The 21,431-nt window shown below is 51.7% G+C and overlaps 1 protein-coding gene across 2 annotated transcripts in view; it reads right to left on the minus strand.

Annotated features, from left to right (window-relative positions):
• Positions 1-21,431, minus strand: part of SPTBN4 (spectrin beta, non-erythrocytic 4) — a 113,723-nt gene that overhangs the window by 58,981 nt on the left and 33,311 nt on the right. For both annotated transcript variants that reach the window (XM_032172883.2, XM_032172884.2), the window contains exons 6-15: positions 21,103-21,183; positions 18,455-18,570; positions 13,681-13,793; positions 13,398-13,585; positions 13,206-13,323; positions 12,780-12,938; positions 11,615-11,917; positions 9,469-9,619; positions 2,304-3,252; positions 429-566 (exon numbers count right to left, since the gene is read on the minus strand). In XM_032172883.2, coding sequence (XP_032028774.1) covers positions 429-566; positions 2,304-3,252; positions 9,469-9,619; positions 11,615-11,917; positions 12,780-12,938; positions 13,206-13,323; positions 13,398-13,585; positions 13,681-13,793; positions 18,455-18,570; positions 21,103-21,183 — 2,316 coding nt within the window. The remainder of the gene's footprint in view (positions 1-428; positions 567-2,303; positions 3,253-9,468; positions 9,620-11,614; positions 11,918-12,779; positions 12,939-13,205; positions 13,324-13,397; positions 13,586-13,680; positions 13,794-18,454; positions 18,571-21,102; positions 21,184-21,431) is intronic.

The raw sequence follows: 21,431 nt of genomic DNA on the forward strand, positions 1-21,431 counted from the left end.
TATATATAGGTAGAGAAAGAGACAGGGTTTCACCATGTTACCCAGGCTGGTCTCGAACTCATGAGCTCAAGCAATCCACCCATCTCAGCCTCCCGAAGTGCTAGGATTACAGGCATGAGCCACTGTGCCTGGAAGAACGTTGGGATACTTTAGAAAGGTATATAAAGTGCTTGGGAATACTCCTGGCAGATTATAGATATCCAATAAATTCTTTCTGGACAAATAAATGAACAGCCAACTGAAATGTCTGTTTTAATTTTACCAGGTCATCACCACTATTGGGGATTATGATTTTTGGTCAACATTTTGTTGATTTATCAGGTGGCCATTATGATTCCAGGGGTTTGAGATTGCACATCTTGCTGTCCATGGTTGTGTTAGTGTGGAAGGGAAGGACGGGAGGGACTCCCAGCCCCAGGCCCTCCTACCTGCTGTTGAGGTGGTCCTGGCAGGAACGCACCTCATCTGAACTGGGGTGGCCTCCTTCCACCAGCTCCTGGACCGTGTGGTTCACGTCCAGAACGCGGCCCATCAGGCTGTTCATCTCTTGGTCCAGGCTCTCGAATCTGCAGAAGGAGGGTGGAGATGCTCAGACACCCAAACCCTGCGGACCTTGGTTTTATGAAATGCCTTCTACTGGTTCTACTCCTGATTCTCCATCCACCCTCCTTTTCAGCCTCCTTTGTGGGCTCCTCCTCTTCCACCTGCTGTTTATTTAATCTAATTTAATTTAATTTAATTAATTTATGTACGTATGTATTGAGACAGAGTCTTGCTCTGTCACCCAGGCTGGAATGTAGTGGCGCGATCGTGGCTCACTGCAACCTCTGCCTCCCAGATTCAAGTGATTCTCATGTCTCAGCCTCCCAAGTAGCTGGGATTACAGGCATGCACCACCACGCCCAGCTAACTTTTCTATTTTTAGTAGAAACAGGATTTCACCATGTTGGCCAGGCTGGTCTCCAACTCCTGACCTTATATGATCCACCCGCCTTGGCCTCCCAAAGTGCTGGGATTACAGGCGTGAGCCACCATGCCTAGCATCTACCTGACATTTAAATGTGACATTCCTCAGCAGCAACTCCACCCTGAGCCCTCTGGGTTTTCCCTCACACCCTTCTTCGATGATTCCACCCAACCCCATAGCCTTGGTCTTCGCCCCTGAACTCATGACAGTCACGCCTCAGTCTCCAGCCTCAACCTCTTACCTTTTGAACCTGTCTTCAGCCTCAAAGCCCTCTGTATACCTTCTTGGGGCTATTCACACCCACCTAACTCAAATGTGTTCTTTCTCTGGGCCCCCATGTTGGGGACAGCACTGTCATCCCCCAGGCCAGAGCCCTGGGCTTTGGTTTGGAAAATCACTCCGGCCATCAGCCTCCATGGCCTGTCTACTTACCTCCCACCCTGGTCTAATCCTGTTCCACTCCATTTGGATGCCCACCCCAGTTGCCTCTCTGGGTTCCCAGCCACAGCTCTCACCTGCTCCAACCAGCCCTCCACATAGCAGCCACTGAGGTCTATTTTAAGCTGGACATTGTCCTCCCATCTTTAAATCAATGTTTCAAAGAACTGGGCAACTGCGGGCACAGTAGGGGCAAGGAGCAGCCCTGTGTTTCCAGCAGTGCCCAGCACAAGACCTAGAATGGCATAGGCACTCAGTAAACACCTGCTGAATGAATGTATGGATGAACAAGATGCTCAGAGAGAGTGGTGCAGAGGGGGAATAGACATTGTTCACCCACTAATTGAACAACTCATTGCTAAGTCAGCCAACAGACAAGTCAGTATACAATATGTCATGGGATGGTAAGTGCTACAAAGAAATATAAAACAGGATGAAGCAACGGAAAATGACAAGGGTCAGAACTATTTTAGTAGCTAGGGAGGTGACATTGTGCATTGGGAGGCCTCCCAGCAGAGGGGCCAGGCTGAGGTGTCCCTGTAGAAGTGTAGGTTGTTTATTTCATGCTTGGCGAATGTAAGCCTGGGTAACAAGAGCAAATGCTGGGGGAATGCTTCCTCTACCCCCAGGCATTTGCTTCGTATTCTGCATGTATGAACTCATTTACCCTTCATCACAAGCCTGAGTAGGGACTAATATCACCCCCATTATACAGGTGGGCAAGCTGAGGTTCAGGAAGGTTAGGCAGGTTGCAGAACTGTCACAAAGCTGGCTATGGGTGAAGCAGGGATTGGAACCCCTAGTTCCAGCTGAGCGAACATGGGAACTGTTGAACCAATGAAGGTGAGACTGGGTGCATAAGAAAGGGGACCCCGGAGTCCCACATGTGCGCGCTCACCGGTGCTGCACCACCTCGACGTCGTCGAGTGAATCCGGCACACGCATGGAGAGCAGCCATTGCTCCTTCTCGCCGATCCACAGCTCACACGCGTGCACCTCGCCAAACATGCGGTAGACGGCGAGCGCGTCCCGCAGCCACTGGCGCCGCAGCGCCGCCACTTCGGTCACCTCAGCGAACAACTGCTCTGCTTCCACCACGCGCACCTGCAGCGCCACCACCAGTGGCCCTGCGCCACTGGCACCCCCGAGTGTCGCCAGCTGGCGCCGCAGGCCGCTCACGGGCCCGCGATGTGCCTCCACCTCCCCGGTGAGCGCGCGGTGCTGGCGCGCCAGGCGGCGGCTGGAAGCTTCGTCGTGGCCGAAGTCACCGGCGGCTGCCAGGCGGTAAGCGTCGCGAAGCCAGTCCAGCAGCCCGTCGAGGTCAGCGCCGAACTGGTGCAGCGCCCGCGCCTCCTGCAGCCGCCGCTCTCGCCGCGCAGCCGCCTCTTCCAGCCGCTGCCAGCGGCGCCGGGCGCTCGCCGCACGCTCTGCCAGGCCCACCAGGTGCACCGTCTCTGCTCCCGGGCCGACGGCACCGCCGGCCGCAACCAGCTCCTCGCCACACCGCAGGGCCTGCTGCAGCAACGCCCGCCGCCCGCCCAGCTCGCCCTGCAAGATCTTGTGCTGGGCCAGGAGGCGCGCGGTGCTGGACAGGTCATGCGCGCCGCCCGCTGTGCCCGCTGCGCCCGCTGCGCCCGCCGCACCGCCGCCGCCCGCAGCCTCCAGGAGACGCTCCTTGTCGCGCGCCCAGCTCTCGGCCTCCTCCAGCTCCTGCAGCAGCGCCCACAGGCTCCGCGAGGCCTCCAGCTCCGCGCGTCGCCGCGCTGCCTGCTCCTGCAGCTCCGCCAGGCAGCCGTGCACGTGGTTCACGCGGTTGCAGATGACCTGCGGGTCGCAGGGCTGGTAGCCTGAGCCAGGAGAAGGGGAGCATCCAGGATTGGTCACAAGCCAAGGGGCGCCCAAGAGGGGATGGTGCGGGGTACCTACCCTGTCTTTGGTGTGACTTCATCAGGTGCCGGGTCACATGGCCCCCTTCCAGGCAGTCTTCCCTGACACCCTAAGGCTGGAGCAGTCTCCTCCTCCACCCTCTCAGGCTTCTCTGCTTCCCATCCTAGCCCTGACTACTCTGTGTTGTCATTGCCTTGTCCTGTCTCCCCCACTGGACTGAGAGCTCCTTAAGGGCAGGACCTGGGGCTGTCACACCCTATCCCAAACACTGCCCAGCAAAGGGTGGCACCCAGAGCTGTAGCCTAGTGAATGTAGTGATTTGTTGACTGAATGATGGATGGATTCAGAGCATCTCAGATTCTGTATATTTGAGTGAAAATTGTGCTTATGTCAGAACTGAGTCAAATGAAACTTCTTTGTTTTTTGTTTGTTTGTTTGAGACAGAGTCTTACTCTGTTGCCCAGGCTGGGGTACAGTAGCGTGATCTTGGTTCCCTGCAACCTCCACCTCCAGATTTAAGCGATTCTCCTGCCTCAGCCTCCCCAGTAGCTAGGATTACAGGCGCCTGCCACCACGCCCAGCTCATTTTTGTATTTTTAGTAGAGATGGGGTTTCACCATGCTGGCCAAGCTGGTCTCAAACTCCTGACCTCAGGTGATCCACCCACCTTGGCCTCCTAAACTGCTGGAATCACAGGCGTGAGCCACTGCCACCGGCCAACTTCTCTTTTCCTAAGCCATGTTTCTAGGTTCCCTCTGTCATCCTCTGCCAGTATCCTCTGTTGCATTATCTATCAATCCTAGTGGTTACCTGCACTCCTTTTTCTTTTTAAAATAGAGACAGGATCTCACTACATTGGCCAGGCTGGTCTTGAATGCCTGGCCTCAAGCAATCCTTCCACTTGGCCTCCTGACGTGTTGGGATTATAGGCATGAGCCACCATGCTTAACCCCGAACTCCCTCTTTTTCCTTAAATATTTCACCTTCCTCCTGGATGGCTAGTTGGCAACTAGAAAACAGTGAAGTTAATTTAAAGGGTCACAGCCAGCATTTGTTTGGTGGAATAGAATAGAAGGAATGGAAAATATCACAATGCAAAACAAGGTCAGGGGAAGTATTTTTGTTGTTGTTGTTGCTGTCATTGTTTGGTATTATTTGTTGTTTTATTGAGACAGAGTCTCGCACTGCCGCCTGAGCTGGAGTGCCATGGCTTGATCTCAGTTCACTGCAACCTCCACCTCCCAGGTTGATGCGATTCTCCTGCCTCAGCCTCCAGAATAGCTGGGATTACAGGCGCACGCCACCATGTCCAGCTAATTTTTTTGTATTTTTAGTAGAGATGGGGTTTCGCTATGTTGGCCAGACTGGTCTTGAACTCCTGACCTCATGATCCGCCCCCCTCAGCCTCCTAAAGTGCTGGGATTACAGGCGTGAGCCACCGCGCCCAGCCTGGAAGTATTGTTTTATAAAACCTCTGTGTTAGCCTGTGTGTCCATGTATGCATGTGAACTCCGAGTCATGAGGTAAGTGTATTTATTTATTTATTTTAGAGATAGGGTCTCACTCTATCACCCAGACTGGAGTGCAGTGGCATGATCATGGCTCACTGCAGCCTCCAACTCCTGGGCTCAAGTAATCCTCCGCCTCAGCTTCCTGAGTAGCTGGGACTACGGGCCCACAACACCATACCTGGCTGATTTTTTTTCTAAGTGTTTTGTAGAAATGGAGTCTTGCTGGCTGGTGTCCAATATCTGGGCTCAAGAAATTCACCCATCTTGGCCTCCCAAAGTACTGGGATTACAGGCGTGAGCCACTGCCTGGCTGTGTATTTCTTACTGGATCTTAAAAGTGAGAGAGACACTGCTCTAGGTGGGATGCGGGATTTCTGTAATTCTGGACATTCGCTGATGCTGACTCAAACCACAAGGTATCCCACTGAATAATAGTTACAATAACAACAGCTTCTTGCCAGGCGCAGTGGCTTATGCCTGTAATCCTAACACTTTGGGAGGCAGATCACTTGAAGTCAGGAGTTTGAGACCAGCCTGGGCAACATGGCAAAACCCCATGTCTACCAAAAATACAAAAATTAGCTGGGCGTGGTGGTGTGCACCTGTAGTCTCAGCTACTCGGGAGGCTGAGGTGGGAAGATCACTTGAGCCAGGGATGTTGACACTGCAGTGAGCCGAGATAGAGCCACCGTACTCCAGCCTGGGCAACAGAGTGAGACTCTGTCTTAGAAAACAAAACAACAACAACAACAAAAACAGCTTCCATGTACCCAGCCCTTACTCTGACGCAATGTCATTTGATTCTCACAACCATCCTATGAGACCAGTATCCTTATCAGCCCCATTTTCCAGATGAAGAGACTGAGCCTCAGAGAGGGGAAGGATTGCCCTAGGATCAGCTAAGAAGCGGTCCATCAGAAGCTCACACTCTGGACCACCCATCAGGCAGCGCTGCCTCCCATCCCCATGACAACGCACTCCCCACACTCGCACTCCCCACACTGGCCCCTCTGCTGTATTCTCGGGGCTGCTGATTGTCACAGGAGTCAGGAACTCACAAGGTGAGGGCAAAGGGAGCTTCCTGAGACAAACCTAGCTAAGGTGAAGGAGAGGGTCCCAACAACCTCCCCTGGAGGTGAGATGGGGATGGGAGGGAGCTGAGCCAGGGTCAAGATGTCCACACCAGGGTGTGTAGGGAAACTTCAGCATTTGCATTTAGGATGTGACCCAGGTCAGCTAGGGTGAGAAACTTCCCCACCAACCTGCAAGCCAGACAGGTTCTTCCTTTTCGAATAATGCTCCAAGATTCCAAAGGGCTGTGGGCTCCAGATAAAGTAGGAAAACATCTTAATGGAGAGATACGGACCAGCCTCAAGACCCTCTTATCAGCTCCATGGCCTGGGCCTCAGTTTCCTCATCAGTGAGAAAGAAAAAAAGCAGCCCCGACTGCTGTCAGCACTCAGGGCTAGCCATGGTGTTCTGAGGAGTATAAATAATCTCACAGGCCGGGTGCAGTGCCTCACACCTGTAATCCCAGCACTTTGGGAGGCTGAGGTGGACAGATCACCTGAGATCAGGAGTTCGAGACCAGCCTGACCAACATGGAGAAACCCAGTTTCTACTAAAAATACAAAATTAGCCAGACATGGTGGCACATGCCTGTAACCCCAGCTACTCGGGAGGCTGAGGCAGGAGAATCGCTTGAACCCAGGAGGCGGAGGTTGCAGTGAGCCAAGATCGTGCCATTGCACTCCAGCCTGGACAAGAGCAAAACTCCATCTCAAGAAAAAAATTAAATAAATAAAAATAATAATCTCACAGAAACAGCCAGGGACAGTGGCTCACGCCTGTAATCCCAACGCTCTGGGAGGTGGAAGCGGGAGGATTGCTTGAGCCCAGGAGTTCAAGACCAGCCTGGGTAACATAGAGATACCAAGTGTCTTAAAAAAAAAAAAGCAATAAACAACAACAATAATAAAAAAAAATCTCACAGAACACTCGTATCAGATGGGGCCACTCTGATCGCGATGGAGTAGGACAAAACCAAGCTCACTCCATAATCATGCCTGAGTACAGACAAAATCAAGGTCACTGTGCAAACCACAAAAATGACCACGCATCCTCCATGCCGGCTAAGATGAATGACAGCTGCCAATGACTGCAACAGCCTCCTTCTGTTCCTCCCACCACCTAGCTCAAAATGATTAAGATGCCCGATCACCTAGTCACCCCCATATTCTGACAGCATCCAATCCACAGCAAAACTCACTACACGGAATCATCTTCCAAATCACCTAACACAAGCCCAAATCCTACAATAAGCCACCAGTCATATATATATATATATATATATATATTTCTTTGAGATGAGGTCTCGCTCTGTTGCCCAGGCTGGTGTGCAGTGGCACGATCTAGGCTCACTGTAACCTCCGCCTCCCCGATTCAAGCGATTCTCCTGCCTCAGACTTCCGGGTTGCTGGGATTACAGGCGCATGCCACCACGCCCAGCTAATTTTTTTGTATTTTTAGTAGGGATGGGGTTTCACCATGTTGGCCAGGCTGGTCTTGAACTCCTGACCTCATGTGATCCACCTACCTCAGCCTCCCAAAGTACTGGGATTACAGGCGTGAGCCACCGCGCCTGGCCCCCCATCATACTTTCTTGCTGAGATGCCCCACAGCTCCCCATGGTGGGTGTAAAGAGCCACCAAACCCAACTTGGTTTGACCACAGAGGGACTCCTGGTGGTCTCTGGCTGGAGGGCATTGACATAAGTAAGACAGGAACCTTATTAGAGCCAGTCTTGGTTTTGCCTATTAGCATCCATGTCCCATCCATATCTGGTAAGGGCGTCCCTCTCTCTTCTTTTTCAGTCTAAGTCTTTGGAATGGGCTGACCCCACTCCTGGCCCTGGGGTAGGCATGTCACATGCACGTGGCCAGTTAGATCACTGCATGCCCTGGGGCCACAATGATTGGCTGAGCAATGTTGGAACCCACTGTGAGCCAATGCGAGCTCTCCTAGGACTTTTAGTCAGAACTCTTGGGAGAAAGGGGCCTGGGTCCCATTGGCTCTGCTAACCTGTTAGGCTGTACATACCTGGGGCTAAATGATCCCAGATTTATACCACAAGGGGCAGGACTGCTCAACAGTGACACCAATACAGAGACTAGCGATGAAGAGAGAAGAGAGAGATGGAGTCTTCTGTTTTTGTTTTGAGAAGGAGTCTCGCTCTGTCACCCAGGCTGGAGTGCAGTGGTGCAAACTCGGCTCACTGCAACCTCTGCCTCCTGGGTTCAAGCAATCCTCCCACCTCAGCCTCCTGAGTAACTAGGATTACAGGTGTGCACCACTATGCCTGGCTAATTTTTTTTTTTTATTTTTAGAAGAGACGGAGTTTCACCATGTTGGCCAAAGCCTGACCTCAAGTGATCCACCTGCCTCTGCCTTCCGAAGTGTTAGGATTACAGGCATGAGCCACCGTGCCTGGCCTGAGTCTTTTTCTTTTTTGATACAGAGAAGGGATCTCGCTATGTTGCCCAAAACTCCTGGCCTCAAGCAATCCTCCCATCTCGGCCTCCCAAAGCTCTGGAATTACAGGCATGAGACACCACGCCTGGCCTCAGATGAAGTCCTAAAAGCACCCTTGAGCCATACCTGGTTCCAGCCATGACTGAGGTAAAACCCACCCTTCCCCAGACTTTTTTTTTTTTTGGTGACAGAGTGTCAGTCCAGTTGCCCAGGCTGGAGTTTAATGGCACAATCTTGGCTTACTGCAGCCTCGACTTCCCAGGCTCAGGTGATTCTCCCGCCTCAGCCTCTGAAGTGGCTGGGACTACAGGTGTGCACCACCACGCCTACCTAATTTTTTGTATTTTTGGTAGAGACGGGGTTTCGCCATGTAGACTAGGCTTCCCTGAACATTTTGGTTACATTAGCCAATCCACTCCTTTTCACCTTAAGCCATTTGAACTGAGTTTCTATCACTTGCTGTTAAATAGGCCCTGATTAAAATTACTTAGCACAAGTTTTCTTTTTTGTTTTTTAAGAGACAAGATCTCACTGTGTCACCCAAGCTGGAGTGCAGTGGCATGATCATGACTCACTGAAGCCTCCAATTCCTGGCCTCAGGTGAGCCTCCTGCCTCAGCCTCCACGTAGCTGGCACTATAGGCTTGTATCACCGTGCCTGGCTAATTTATTTATTTATTTATTTATTTATTTACTTATTTATTTTGGTACAGATGATGTCTTTCTATGTTGGCCAGGCTGGTCTTGAATTCCTGGGCTCCAGTGATCCTCCTGCCTTGGCCTCCCACAGGGCTGGAATTATAGGCATGAGCCACCATGCCCAGCCCACACAGGTCTTTTTAAATGGTATTCATTGAGATCAGTCTGTGAAGGGCTTGGCACATAACAAGTGCTCAATAAATGTGGGTTATTACTGCAGAATCTAAAGCAGGAAGAGGTCGAGTGGCCCATCCTGCCACTCAGGGCACTGATTCTCCCCATGACTTCCCCAGTGGAATGTGATCTTAGGCTCTGCTTCAATGCCTCCAAGGACAAGGAGTTCACTCTTTTCTTCTCTCAGGTGTCACTCTTGCCTCTATTAGCACCAGTCCTGAGAGTCTCCACCCATAGCCCCAGCCCCAGCCCCAAGACTCACCCTGCAGCTGGGAGAAGCGCAGGGCAGCGGCATTGAGAGCCTCTACCCGCTCGCTCTGGGCCGCAATGTCTCCCTCCAGCAGTCCATGCTTCTGCAACAGGTCGTCCGCCTCCACCAGGTGCTGCCCACACTCCCGGGATAGCAGCTGAGCCTACAAGCGGGGACAGCACTGAGCATACCTCTGGCACTGCTCTGGGCCACTCACCTCTCCCCCATCTCCTGTGCCAGCCCCTGCTGCTCTGCACCATCACTCCCGACTCTGCCCCTCTTGGAGAGATGTGGACCAGCCTCAAGACTCTCTTACCAGCTCTGTGGCCTGGGCCTCAGTTTCCTCATCAGAAAGAAAAATGCTGAGCCCCGGCTGCTGTCGGCTCTCACAGCTAGCCATGGTGTTTTGTCTCTGTCTCCCTCTCTCTCTACCAGTCTCTCTCTGAATGTTTCCATCTCTTGTGGACTCCACATTTCTGGGCTCTGTCTCTGTCACAGTGGCTCAGTCTCTCTGCCTCCATGTCTTTCTTATCTATACATCTTTGTCTCCATCTCTCTCTGCCTCTCTCTCTTTCTACATTTCTACCCTTTTCTCTTTCTCTGTGTCTCCTGTTCAGCCTCCTTCCTTCCTTCCTTCCTTCCTTCCTTCCTTCCTTCCTTCCTTCCTTCCTTCCTTCCTTCCTTCCTCCTTCCTTCCTTCCTTCCTTCCTTCCTTCCTTCCTTCCTTCCTTCCTCCCTTTCATTCTTTTTTTTTTCTTCTTCTTTTTTTTGAGACAGAGTCTGGCTCTGTCACCCAGGCTGGAGTGCAGCGGCGCGATCTCAGCTTACTGCAAGCTCCGCCTCCCAGGTTCAAGCGATTCTCCCGCCTCCCGAGTAGATGTACCTCGCCCGGCTAATTTTTGTATTTTTTAGTAGAGATGGGGTTTCACCATGTTGGCCAGGCTGGTCTTGAACTCCTGACCTCAGATGATCTGCCCGCCTCAGCCTCCCAAAGTGCTGGGATAACAGGTGTGAACCACCGCACCCAGCTTCTTCTTCTTTTTTTTTTTTTTTTTTTTTTTTGAGACAGGGTCTCGCTCTGTCACCCAGGCTGAAGTGTAGTGGTGCAATCATGGCTCACACAGCCTCAACTTCCTGGGCTCGAGCGATCCTCCCACTTCAGAGTAGCTGGGACTACAAGCGCACGCCACCATGCCTAGCTAATTTTTTTTTTGTACAGACAGGATCTCACTATGTTGATCAGGCTGGTCTCAAACTCTGGGGCTCAAGCAATCCGCCTACCTCAGCCTCCCAAAGTGCTGGTACCGCAGGTGTAAGCCACCGTGCCCAGCTGGCTTCTATCTTTCTTGTCTCATCTCTCTCTAGGTCTGGTAGATCTCTCTCTCTCTCAAATTGATTCCATCTTCCTGTATCTTTCTCTGTAGCCATGTAGGTTTCCATGGTCGCCTTTGTGTCTGCCTCCCCTCTCTCTGTCTCTCTGATTTCTCTTCCTCCCTCTCAAACTGTCACTATCTCTCTGTCTGCATCCCTGGCTTATATCTCTATGTCTTTATCTCTATGTCTTATTTCTATATCTCTATTTCTTTTTTCATTTCTCTCTCTCTTTTTTTTTTTTTTTTTGAAACAGAATCACACTCTGTCTCCCAGGCTGGATGGAGTGCAGTGGCACCATCTTGGCTCACTGCAGCCTCTGCCTCCTGGATTCAAGCAATTCCTGAGCCTCAGCCTCCCAAATAGCTGGGACTACAGGCACACGCCACCAAGCCCGGCTAATTGTTTTGTACTTTTAGTAGAGATGGGGTTTCACCATGTTGGCCAGGCTGGTCTGAAACTGCTGACCTCAAGTGATCTGCCCACCTTGGCCTCCCAAAGTGCTGGGATTACAGGTGTGAGCCACTGTGTCCAGCATTTTTCTATTTCTCTATTCGTCTCTGTCTCTTTCTCATTCTGTGTTTCTTTGTCTGCCTCTCTTGTCCATCTCTGTATCTTTCTCTCCCTCTCTCTCATGTTCTCTCTTTTTGTCTTCCTGGCTTTCTCTTTATCTTCTTCTATCTCTGCCCTTCCCTCTCCATCTCCAGCTCTCTGACAACTCTTTCAGCGTCTACATCCTCCCCTCCCTCCTGGCACTCCACCCGCATCCACGGCCCCCGCCTGGCACCTGCATCTCCTCCATCCAGTCCACCATGTACACCATCTCCTGGAAGACCTTCTGCAGGGCCAGGTTCTGCTCGAGCCGTGTTCGCCGGGCACCCACAAGCCCAGTTAGCAGGGCCCACTGGCGCAGGACGCTGTCACGCTGGGCTGCCACCCGCCGGATATCGTAGTAGCCTTCGGCCGCCAATGCCTGGGCCAGCTCCGCCACACCCTGCACCCGCTCCTCGTAGGCCGCAATGTCTGCCTCGATCGCTTCATGTTTCTTCATGGCTGCCTCCACTGCGGGCAGCTCATACCCAAAGTTGTCCTGGGGCAGTGAGCCAGACACTCACCCATGCTGCCTCAGCAGTCCACCTGTTACCTTGACCCTGTGTGACCCTGGGGACTCCCCACTCCATTACCTTGGAGACTGGCCCTGCCGTCCCTAATTATACTGGAGACCAGCCCCACCCTCCCGTTACCCAGGTAACCTGGAGACCAGCCCCACCCGTCCCAGTTACTCTAAAGACCAACCCACCATTCCCTGTTGCCCTGGAGACCAGCCCATCTTCCACAGTTATCCTGGAGACCAACTCCACCCTCCCCTGTTGTCCTGGAGACCAGCCCAATCTCGCCTAGTTACCCTGGAGACCAGACTCACGCTCCCCTGTTGCCCTAGAGATCAACCCCACCTTCCTGTTTCCCCAGAGACCAGCCCCACTCTCTCCAGTTACCCTGGAAACAAGTCCCACCCTCCCGTTATATCTCTAACCTTAAACTTGTTACCCAGGAAAGAGGCCCATGCTTCCCCTGTCCTGGAGATTAGGGACCAGGTTTACCTGACTCTGTTACTTAGGAAACCAATTCTACCTTCTGAGTTACCCTAGACACAAGATACAACCTCCCTTGTCACTTAAAACACTCTCCCTATTCCTGAAGAGACGAATTCTGCCCTCTCTAGTTACCCTGGAGACCAGCCTCACTCTCCAATTACCCTGGAGATCGGGCCCATTCCCCTCACCCAACAATCACTTAGAAGGTCAAGTCTCCCTTCCCATCCTCATTTATCACCAGGAGACTAATCCAACTCTTCCCTGTTGCCTAGAAGATCAAGTCTCCCTCTCTGGTCCCAGGACGATCAGCCCTGCCCTCCCTCCCTTTCCCCCAGAGCCAAGCCCTACACCTTGTACCTGGGAGACCAGACGCTGGTTCTCATTCAGCCAGCTCTCCCTCATAGCCACCTTGTGGTCAAACCTCTGTGCCAGTAGTTCCAGCTTCTCCTGCCGAATCAGCTCAGCCCGTAGGGCAGCCTCCCGCTCATGCTCAGCCTTCTCCAGCTCACCCCATGCCTGCAGGAGATGGGAGGAGGCACTCAGACTCTGACAGCTCCCCACAGTTTAATGGTCTTGACTTAGTCTGAGGTCACTCATAGCATTATGGCAACTTCATGCAAATTAGAAAAAATGTTGCTTCCTTATGACACTTTACTGCTGAAAAACTGTCAGAATGAATATCTAATCCATTCTGTCTACAATGTGAATGATTCCCTTGAGCAGAGTGCAACCTATACAACTCCACAGTGCAACTCCGCCTCTCCCCTGCATCCCGGGCCTCACCTTGTCAATATCCCAGATGCCACAGCCCTCCCGAGGCACAAAGAGGCGGCGGTTGCAGGCACGCAGTTTGCTCTGGATGCTGAAGAGCAGCACCTCTAGGTTCCCCTTCTCCTGGAACCTGAAGGGGCATGAGCTCAGGAGGCCTGCCATCATGCCACCCCTGCCCACCCTCCCTCCAGAGCTGGGCCTCACTTGACAGGCTTCTCCAGCGTGCAATAGGCCGTGAAAGCCTGGAGTTGCTGCTGCACCCCACTTAAGGAGTTGGCAAATTTCTGGTTGCTGATGAGGCCCACGGTGCGGTGGATCCAGGCCAGCAGCTCGGCCGCCAGCTCCTCGTAGCGTTCTATGATCTTCCCCACCTCCAACACCTGGTCCAAGACCTGACACAGCAGAGGAAGAGGGGGTCAGCCTCATCCCACCCATGCCTGCCGCCAGCTCCCAGCTTCCCACTCACCCATTCCTTGGCTCCTTATACCTTCCCGATACGCTTCCCCTCCACAGCCAGAGCCTTCATCTTGGAGAAATAGTGGTAGAAAGAGACCACGTAGGTGATGATGGACTTCTCATCTGGAGCCTCCATGTTCACATCTGGAAGGAAGAGGGAGTGGGGAAACAAGACAGTGGGCACTTTGACAGAGTGCTTGAAGGTATTGGATGGAAGGATGGAGAAGCCACTCTCACTAGCTGTGTGACCTTGGGCAAGATAATTAGCCTCTCTGTTCCTCAGGTATTGTATCTGTCAAATAGAAATCTACCTCCTGGAATTAAATAGTGCCTGACACATATAAACCACCGCAGAGAAATAAGCTATACTTTTCTTTTCCTTTCCTTTTCTTTTTTTTTTAAGATGGAATTTTGCTCTTGTTGCCCAGGCTGGAGTGCAATGGCACGATCTCAGCTCACTGCAACATCCGCCTCCCAGGTTCAAGCGATTCACCTGTCTCAGCCTCCCAAGTAGCTGGAGTTATGGGCATGCACCACCACGCCTGGCTAATTTTATATTTTTAGTAGAGACAGGGCTTCACCATGTTGGTCAGGCTGGTCTCGAACTCCTGACCTCAGGTGATCCGCCCACCTCGGCCTCCCAAAGTGCTGGGATTACAGATGTGGGCCACTGCACCCGGCTTATACTTGTTTCTTGAACACGCCTTTCTACCTTCCACCTCAGGGCCTTTGCATGTGCTGTTCTCACTGTCTGGAGCACTGTTCCTCTTCTGTGTTCCTAATTCCCACTTATTCTTCAGAGCTCAACTCAACTTTTTACTTTTTTTTTTTTTCAAGAGATGGAGTCTGGCTCTGTTATCCAGGCTGAAGTGCAGTGGTGCAATCATAGCTCACTGCAGCCTCGAGCTCCTAGGTTCAAGCAATCCTCCCACCTCAGCCTCCTGAGTAGTCAGAACTAAAGGTGTGCACCACCATGCCTGGCTCAACTCAAATTTCCTTAGACAAGCCTCCATGTTCACTCTGTCTATAATTGATAATCCTCATGTTATTCCCCTCTTAGCATCTTATGATGTCCTTTCCAGAATGTATCACAACTTGTAATTACATATTCACTTATGTGATTATGTCATTATCTAGAGCTTGAGCTTCATGAGGACAAACACTATGCCTGTTTTCTTTCTTTTCCTTTCCTTTCCTTCATTTTCTTTTCCTTTCCTTTGTTTTCTTTTCCTTTCCTTTTTTTGAGACAGAGTCTCAAGCTATTGCCCAGGCTGGAGTGCAATGGCCTGATCTTGGCCCACCGCAACCTCTGCCTCCCAGGTTCAAGCAATTCTCGTGCCTCAGCCTCCGAAGTAGCTAAGATTACAGGCACTCACCACCACGCCCGGCTAATTTTTTGTAATTTTTTAATAGACTTTTTCTTTTTTATAAAACATAGACAGGGTCTCTCTGTGTTGCCCAGGCTGGTCTTGAACTCTTGTGCTGAAACAACACTCCTGCCTCAGCCTCCCATAGTGCTGGGACTATAAGCTTGGGCCAATATGCCCAGCCATATGCCTATCTTCTTTTTTTTTTTTTTTTTTTTTTGAGACGGAGTCTCGCTCTGTCGCCCAGGCTGGAGTGCAGTGGCGCAATCTCGGCTCACTGCAAGCTCCGCCTCCCGGGTTCACGCCATTCTCCTGCCTCAGCCTCTCCGAGTAGCTGGGACTACAGGCGCCCGCCACCACGCCCGGCTAATTTTTTTTGTATTTTTAGTAGAGACGGGGTTTCACTGTGGTCTCGATCTCCTGACCTCATGATCCGCCCGCCTCGGCCTCCCAAAGTGCCGGGATTACAAGCGTGAGCCACCGTGCCCGGCCGCCTATCTTCTTTATCACTGTTCTGTCTTACCCAGCACACAGTAGGTGCTAAATTAAAATTTAGTTAGCTTGCAAATGGTGCACGAGGCCTGATGTCAAGAACATAGGCTTTGGAGGCAGCATGCACTTGGATCCCAGTTCAACACTTACTCATTGCATGTCCTTAGAAAACAACCTAGCTTCTCTAAGCCTCAGTTTCCCCATTGTTATAATAAAGATTATCATGGTTCCTGCCTCCTGGGAACAATGGAAGTATTAGAAAGACTAGCCTGGCACAGAGGGGAAACGCAACAAATTCTAACATCATTTTAATTGGTTGTTGTTTTTGGCTTTTTGCGTTGGGATCTGGGGTGCAGTGTTTTAATCAGAGCTCACTGCAGCCTCGAACTCCTGGGCTCAAGTGATCCTCCTGCCTTGGTCTCCTGTGTAGCTGGGACTACAGGTGTGTGCCACCATGCTCAGCTAAGATTTGTCTTTTCTTTTTTTTTTTTTTTTTTTTTGTAGAGATGGGATTTCGCTATGTTGCCCAGGCTGGTCCTGAACTTCTGGCCTCAAGCGATCCTCCTGCCTTAACCTCCCAAAGTGCTGGGATTACAGGCATGAGCCATCACCATGCCCAACTGGTATCATTTTAACTTACCCATTGGATGCACAACAGTATACCTGGCCTTTATTCTTCACTGCCTTGTCCAGCTGACATCCATTAGCACCTACTATGTACCAGGCACTGAGCACAGGATACAGCTATAAAAGGCAGGGCAGAGGACTGATTAAGATCATGAATTCTGGAGCCATAAGGTCTGGTTTCCTGATTTTCAGTGTGATACTGGGCAAGTGACGACATCCCTGAGCTGTCACTCTCATGACTTTAGAAGACAGGTTAAACCAAGCATGTGGCTCAGGCCTGTAATCCCAGGCACTTTAGGAGGCCAAGGTGGGAGGATCGCTTGAGTCCAGTAGTTTGAGACCAGCCTGAGCAACATAGCGAGACCCCATCTCTAAAAAAAATAAAAAATAAAAAATTAGCTGAGCATGGTGGTGTACACCTATAGCCCCAGCTACTCAGGAGGCTGAGTTGGGAGGATTGCTTGAGCACAGGAGGTTGAAGCTGCAATGAGCCAAGATCGGGCCACCACACTCCAGCCTGGGCAACACAGTGAGACCCTGTCTCAAAAATAATAATAATAATTGAACAGGGTTTAAATATTAAATTCAATTGGATAAAAAAAAATAAGTAATCCAGGTGTGGTGGCTCACGCCTGCAATCCCTGCTTTTTGGGAGGATGAGGCAAGCAGATCGCTTGAGGTCAGGAGTTTGAGACTAGCCTGGCCAACAATGGTGAAAACCTGTCTCTGCTAAAAATACAAAAAAAATAAAAATTAGCCAGGCTTGGTGGCGTGCACCTGTAGTCCCAGTTACTTGGGAGGCTGAGGCAGGAGAATCACTTGAACCGGGGAGGCGGAGGTTGCAGTGAGCTAGGATCGCCCCCACTGCACTCCAGTCTGAGTGACAGAGCGAGACTCTGTCTCAAATAAATAAACATAAGAATAATAAATAAGTAAATAAATAAAATAAAATGGCCAGGCACAGTGGCTCACACCTATAATTCCAGCACTTCAGGAGGCTGAAGTGGGCAGATCACCTGGGGTCAGGAGTTTGAGACCAGCCTGGGCAACATGATGAAACCCCATCTCTACTAAAAATACAAAAATTAGCCAGGTGTGATGGCGCACGCCTGTAGTCCCAGCTACTTGGGAGGCTGAGATGGGAGAATCACTTGAGCCTGGGAGGTGGAGGTTGCTGTGAGCCAAGATCACGCCACTGCACTCCAGCCTGGGCAACAGCCAGACCCTGTCTCAAAAATTAAATAGGCCGGGCGTGGTGGCTAATGCCTGTAATCCCAGCACTTTGGGAGGCCAAGGGGGCGGATCATGAGGTCAGGAGATTGAGACCATCCTAGCTAACACAGTGAAACCCCATCTCTACTAAAAATACAAAAAATTAGCCGGGCATGGTGGCGGGCGCCTGTAGTCCAAGCTACTTGGGAGGCTAAGGCAGGAGAATGGCGTGAACCCAGGAGGCGGAGCTTGCAGTGAGCCGAGATCACACCACTGCACTCCAGCCTGGGCGACAGAGCGAGACTCTATCTCAAAAAAAATAATAAAATAAGTAAATAAATAAAATAAAACGGGGTTGATAAATTCTCTCTAACCAGGTCGGTGTGAAGATGAAAGTGAACAGCTCTGATAAAGTTCCCAGCCACGTGTTTGGCACATAGTAGAGCTCAGAGGAAGGGAGCAGCTTTGATTCGGGATGAGAGATGGGTGTCAGGGCTGATCCTGGATTGGGGCTGAGGCTGAAGTCAGGGATGGGGTTAGGGATAGACTGGAAATGGAAAAGCAGCTGAGGATGAGGATGGAGTTGTGGGAGAGATAGACATGGGATGGGCCGAGGTGAAATGAGGTTGGAAATGGATTTGGGTGGGGATAGGAATGGAGCTGGAGCTGAAGATGTGGTGGGGATGGAGACACTTGAAGATGGGGTTGGCATTAGGGGTGGGGATGGCGTTGGAGATGCCATTGGGTTTGGGGCTGAGGTAGGGGAGTGGGAGCTGGTTTGGGGGGAGATGGTTGAAAGCGGGGTTGGGGAGGGTGTTGGGGATGGGTGGAAACTGAGAATGGGGAAGAGGAGGGTTTACGCTGGGACAGGGTTGGGGATGAGAGAGGAAGAGGTGGGAGGATGGGATGTGGGAGGGATCGCACATGAGGAAGGGGAGGCACAAGGGGAGGAGGCTGAGGAGAGAGTTGGGATTTGAAAAGAGTTGGGATTTGGAGAGGCCTCAGGATTTGGGATGGTGCTGGGGTGGGATGGAGTTGAGTCTGACATGGCATTGGGGTTGGGAGTCCCCCAAGACGAAGTCCGGGCTGGGCCCGCGCGAGGCTCACCTTCAGGATCCAGCAGCCGCGCCAGCCCCAGGTGCTGCTCAGCTGTGCGGAAGGCTCTCTGCAGGTTGTAGTTGGCGTTGGACTTGGTGAGTTTGCTGAAGTCCACGAGATCGGGCCTGGGCAGGGGCACAGAGCAGGCAGGCAGCAGGCAGGCTGCGGGCAGGCTCCAGAGCCAGCGGGCAAGCAGGGAAGAAGCCACCCTTGTCTGAGCGCCACCCAGGGCAAGGGGCAGAAGGGCATAGTCTAGCCAAGGGGCAAGCTGTGTGTGCTGTTCAGCATTTAGCTGTGATGTGAGTGTGATGGACGCGGGCATGGGTCTGTGGGTTCCTGGGAATGTGTGTGTGCATGTGCATTTGTTGCTGGGCCGGCCTGTGCACACAGACGAATGGGTAGGCCAGCCTGAGTGTGCTTGGAAGAGATGAGCCCACACAGTGCCTGCCTGTGTATGTCTCTGTGAAATCATATGACAATACGAGTGTGTACAGCCCTTATGTGTGTTGTGTGAGGACACATATACTTCTTTTTTTTTTTTTTTGAGATGGAGTCTCGCTCTGTCACCCAGGCTGGAGTGCAGGGGTGTGATTCCAGCTCACTGCAACCTCCACCTCTGAGGTTCAAGCAATTCTCCTGCCTCAGCCTCCCAAGTAGCTGGGATTGCAGGTGTGCACTACCATGCCCTGCTAATTTTTATATTTTTAGTAGAGACAGCGTTTCACCATGTCAGCCAGGCTGGTCTCGAACTCCTGACCTCAAGCGGTCCACCTGCCTAGGCCTCCCAAAGTGCTGGGATTACAGGTGTGAGCCACTGCGTCTGGCCAGGACACATGTACCTCTGACACACATGTGCTTACTTTGGGGATTCTTATGTAGTGTTGTGCAGTGGTTAGAAGTGTGAGGACCAGAGCCAGTTCATCAGAGCTTGAGCCCCAGCTTGGTCACATCCTGGTTGTGTCACTCTAGGTGAGCTACTGCGTTTCTCTGTGCTTTGGTTTCCTCTAAAATGGGGATAATAATAGCACCTGCTGGCCGGGCACAGTGGCTCATGCCTGTAATCCCAGCACTTTGGGAGGCTGAGTTGGGCAGATCACTTGAGGTCAGGAGTTTGAAACCAGCCTGGACCAAATGGTGAAACCCCATCTCCACTAAACATACAAAATTAGCTGGGCGTGGTGGCATATGCCTGTAATCCCAGCTACTTGGGAGGCCAAGGTGGGTGGATCACCTGAGCTCAGGAGTTCAAGACCAGCCTGGCCAACATGGTGAAACCTCATCTCTACTAAAAGTACAACAATTATCCGGGTGTGGTGGTGGGCACCTGTAATCCTAGCTACTCAGGAGGCTGAGGCAGGAGAATCGCTTGAATTTGCAAAGTAGAGGTTGCAGTGAGCTGAGATCGTGCCACTGCACTCCAGCCTGGGCGATAGAGTGAGACTCGCCCTCAAAATGAATAAATAAATAAAAATAGCACCTGCCCATAGGTGGATTGGACACATTGAATGGATACATTGACTATTGAATGTTTTAGTGGGAAGCACTTAGAACAGTGCCTGTGCATAGAAAACACTGAGCAAATGTCACCTAGTGTGAGGATGACCCTGGTGCAGTTTGTGAGTTTCTGTGTATGGAGGTGGGTCTGGGTCTCCCCATGTGTGTACGAGTGTGTGTAGGTGTGAGAGGCAGGGATTGTGAGTGGACAGGTGTCCACAGCAGAAAAAGCTGGATTCTGGCTTCTGCTACACCACCACAAGCCCCTTCCTGCGCCCGAGCCTCAGTTTCCCCAACATGTCGTGTGAACGATCATGATGTGTGTCTCATTTGTGTGGGTGTCTGACCCTCAGCCATTTCAATGGCAGGCCCCAAGGTATGAATCCATGGGTGTACAGGGACGGGGACTCTAGGGGCTAACTTTGAGGAAGTGTTTTCTTTTCTTTTCTTTCTTTTTTTTGGGGGAGGGGTTGGGGGTAGAGTCTCACTCTGTTGCCCAGGCTGGAGTGCAGTGGCACCATCTCGGCTCATTGCAACCTCCGCCTCCTGGGTTCAAGAGATTTTTCTGCCTGAGCCTCCCCAGTAGCTGGGATTACAGGAGCAGGCCACCACACCTGGCTAATTTTTTATTTTTATTTTTAGTAGAGACGGGGTTTTGCCATGTTGGCCAGGCTGGTCTTGAACTCCTGACATCAGGTGATCCACCTACCTTGGCCGCCCAAAGTGCGGGGATTACAAGCGTGAGCCACCGCCCCCGGCCCGAGAAAGCATTTTGTGATAGGAGGAGGTGCTGGGTACACAGCAGCATGGACAGTGACAGGGGAGTGAGCTTCCTACCCTGCGGGCAGGCTGTGCACATGTGTGGGTACCTGTGTGTGTGCACACATCTGTGCGAGGGCTCATGTGTGTCCATGTATGCACAGGGTACGTGGCCTGGACAGGAGCCTGTGTGGGTGTGTGTTCCTGTGTGGGTGTGTGTTCCTGTGTGTAAATGTGCAGGGCATGTGTGTGAAGGGAAAGAAAAGTGTATGTGTGTGTAGAGGTGAAGGGATGGGTCTTTATGTCTGTGTGTGCCATCTACACACGTACATGTACAGGTGTGCAGCTGCAGGGATACGGGGGCGGTGCAGGGCAGGACTGGGCTGCCCCAGGCCAGGTGGTACCTGTGCCGGTGAATGAGGGCATTGAAGGCCAAGCCATCCCGCCAGCTGGTGGTGAAATTCTGGATGTTTACCTCAGGGTAACTGGAAGGGTGAAGGGAGAAACAGAGGCAGAGATGGGGAGAGTTAGGAGGGAAGAAAGGGGAAAAAGATGGGGAGACCGAATGATAGGGAAGGAAGGTGAGAGAGAGGGGGTAGAACATAGAAAGATGGATGGGTGGGTGGGTGTTGGGTAGGTAGAGAGAGAGATAGGTAGATACATAGATAGATGATAAATACATAGGTGATAGATAGATAGATAGATAGATAGATAGATAGATAGATAGATAGAT

The sequence above is a fragment of the Hylobates moloch genome, unplaced genomic scaffold (assembly GCF_009828535.3).
Source record: "Hylobates moloch isolate HMO894 unplaced genomic scaffold, HMol_V3 SCAFFOLD_13, whole genome shotgun sequence".
Taxonomy (NCBI): Eukaryota; Metazoa; Chordata; class Mammalia; order Primates; family Hylobatidae; genus Hylobates; species Hylobates moloch.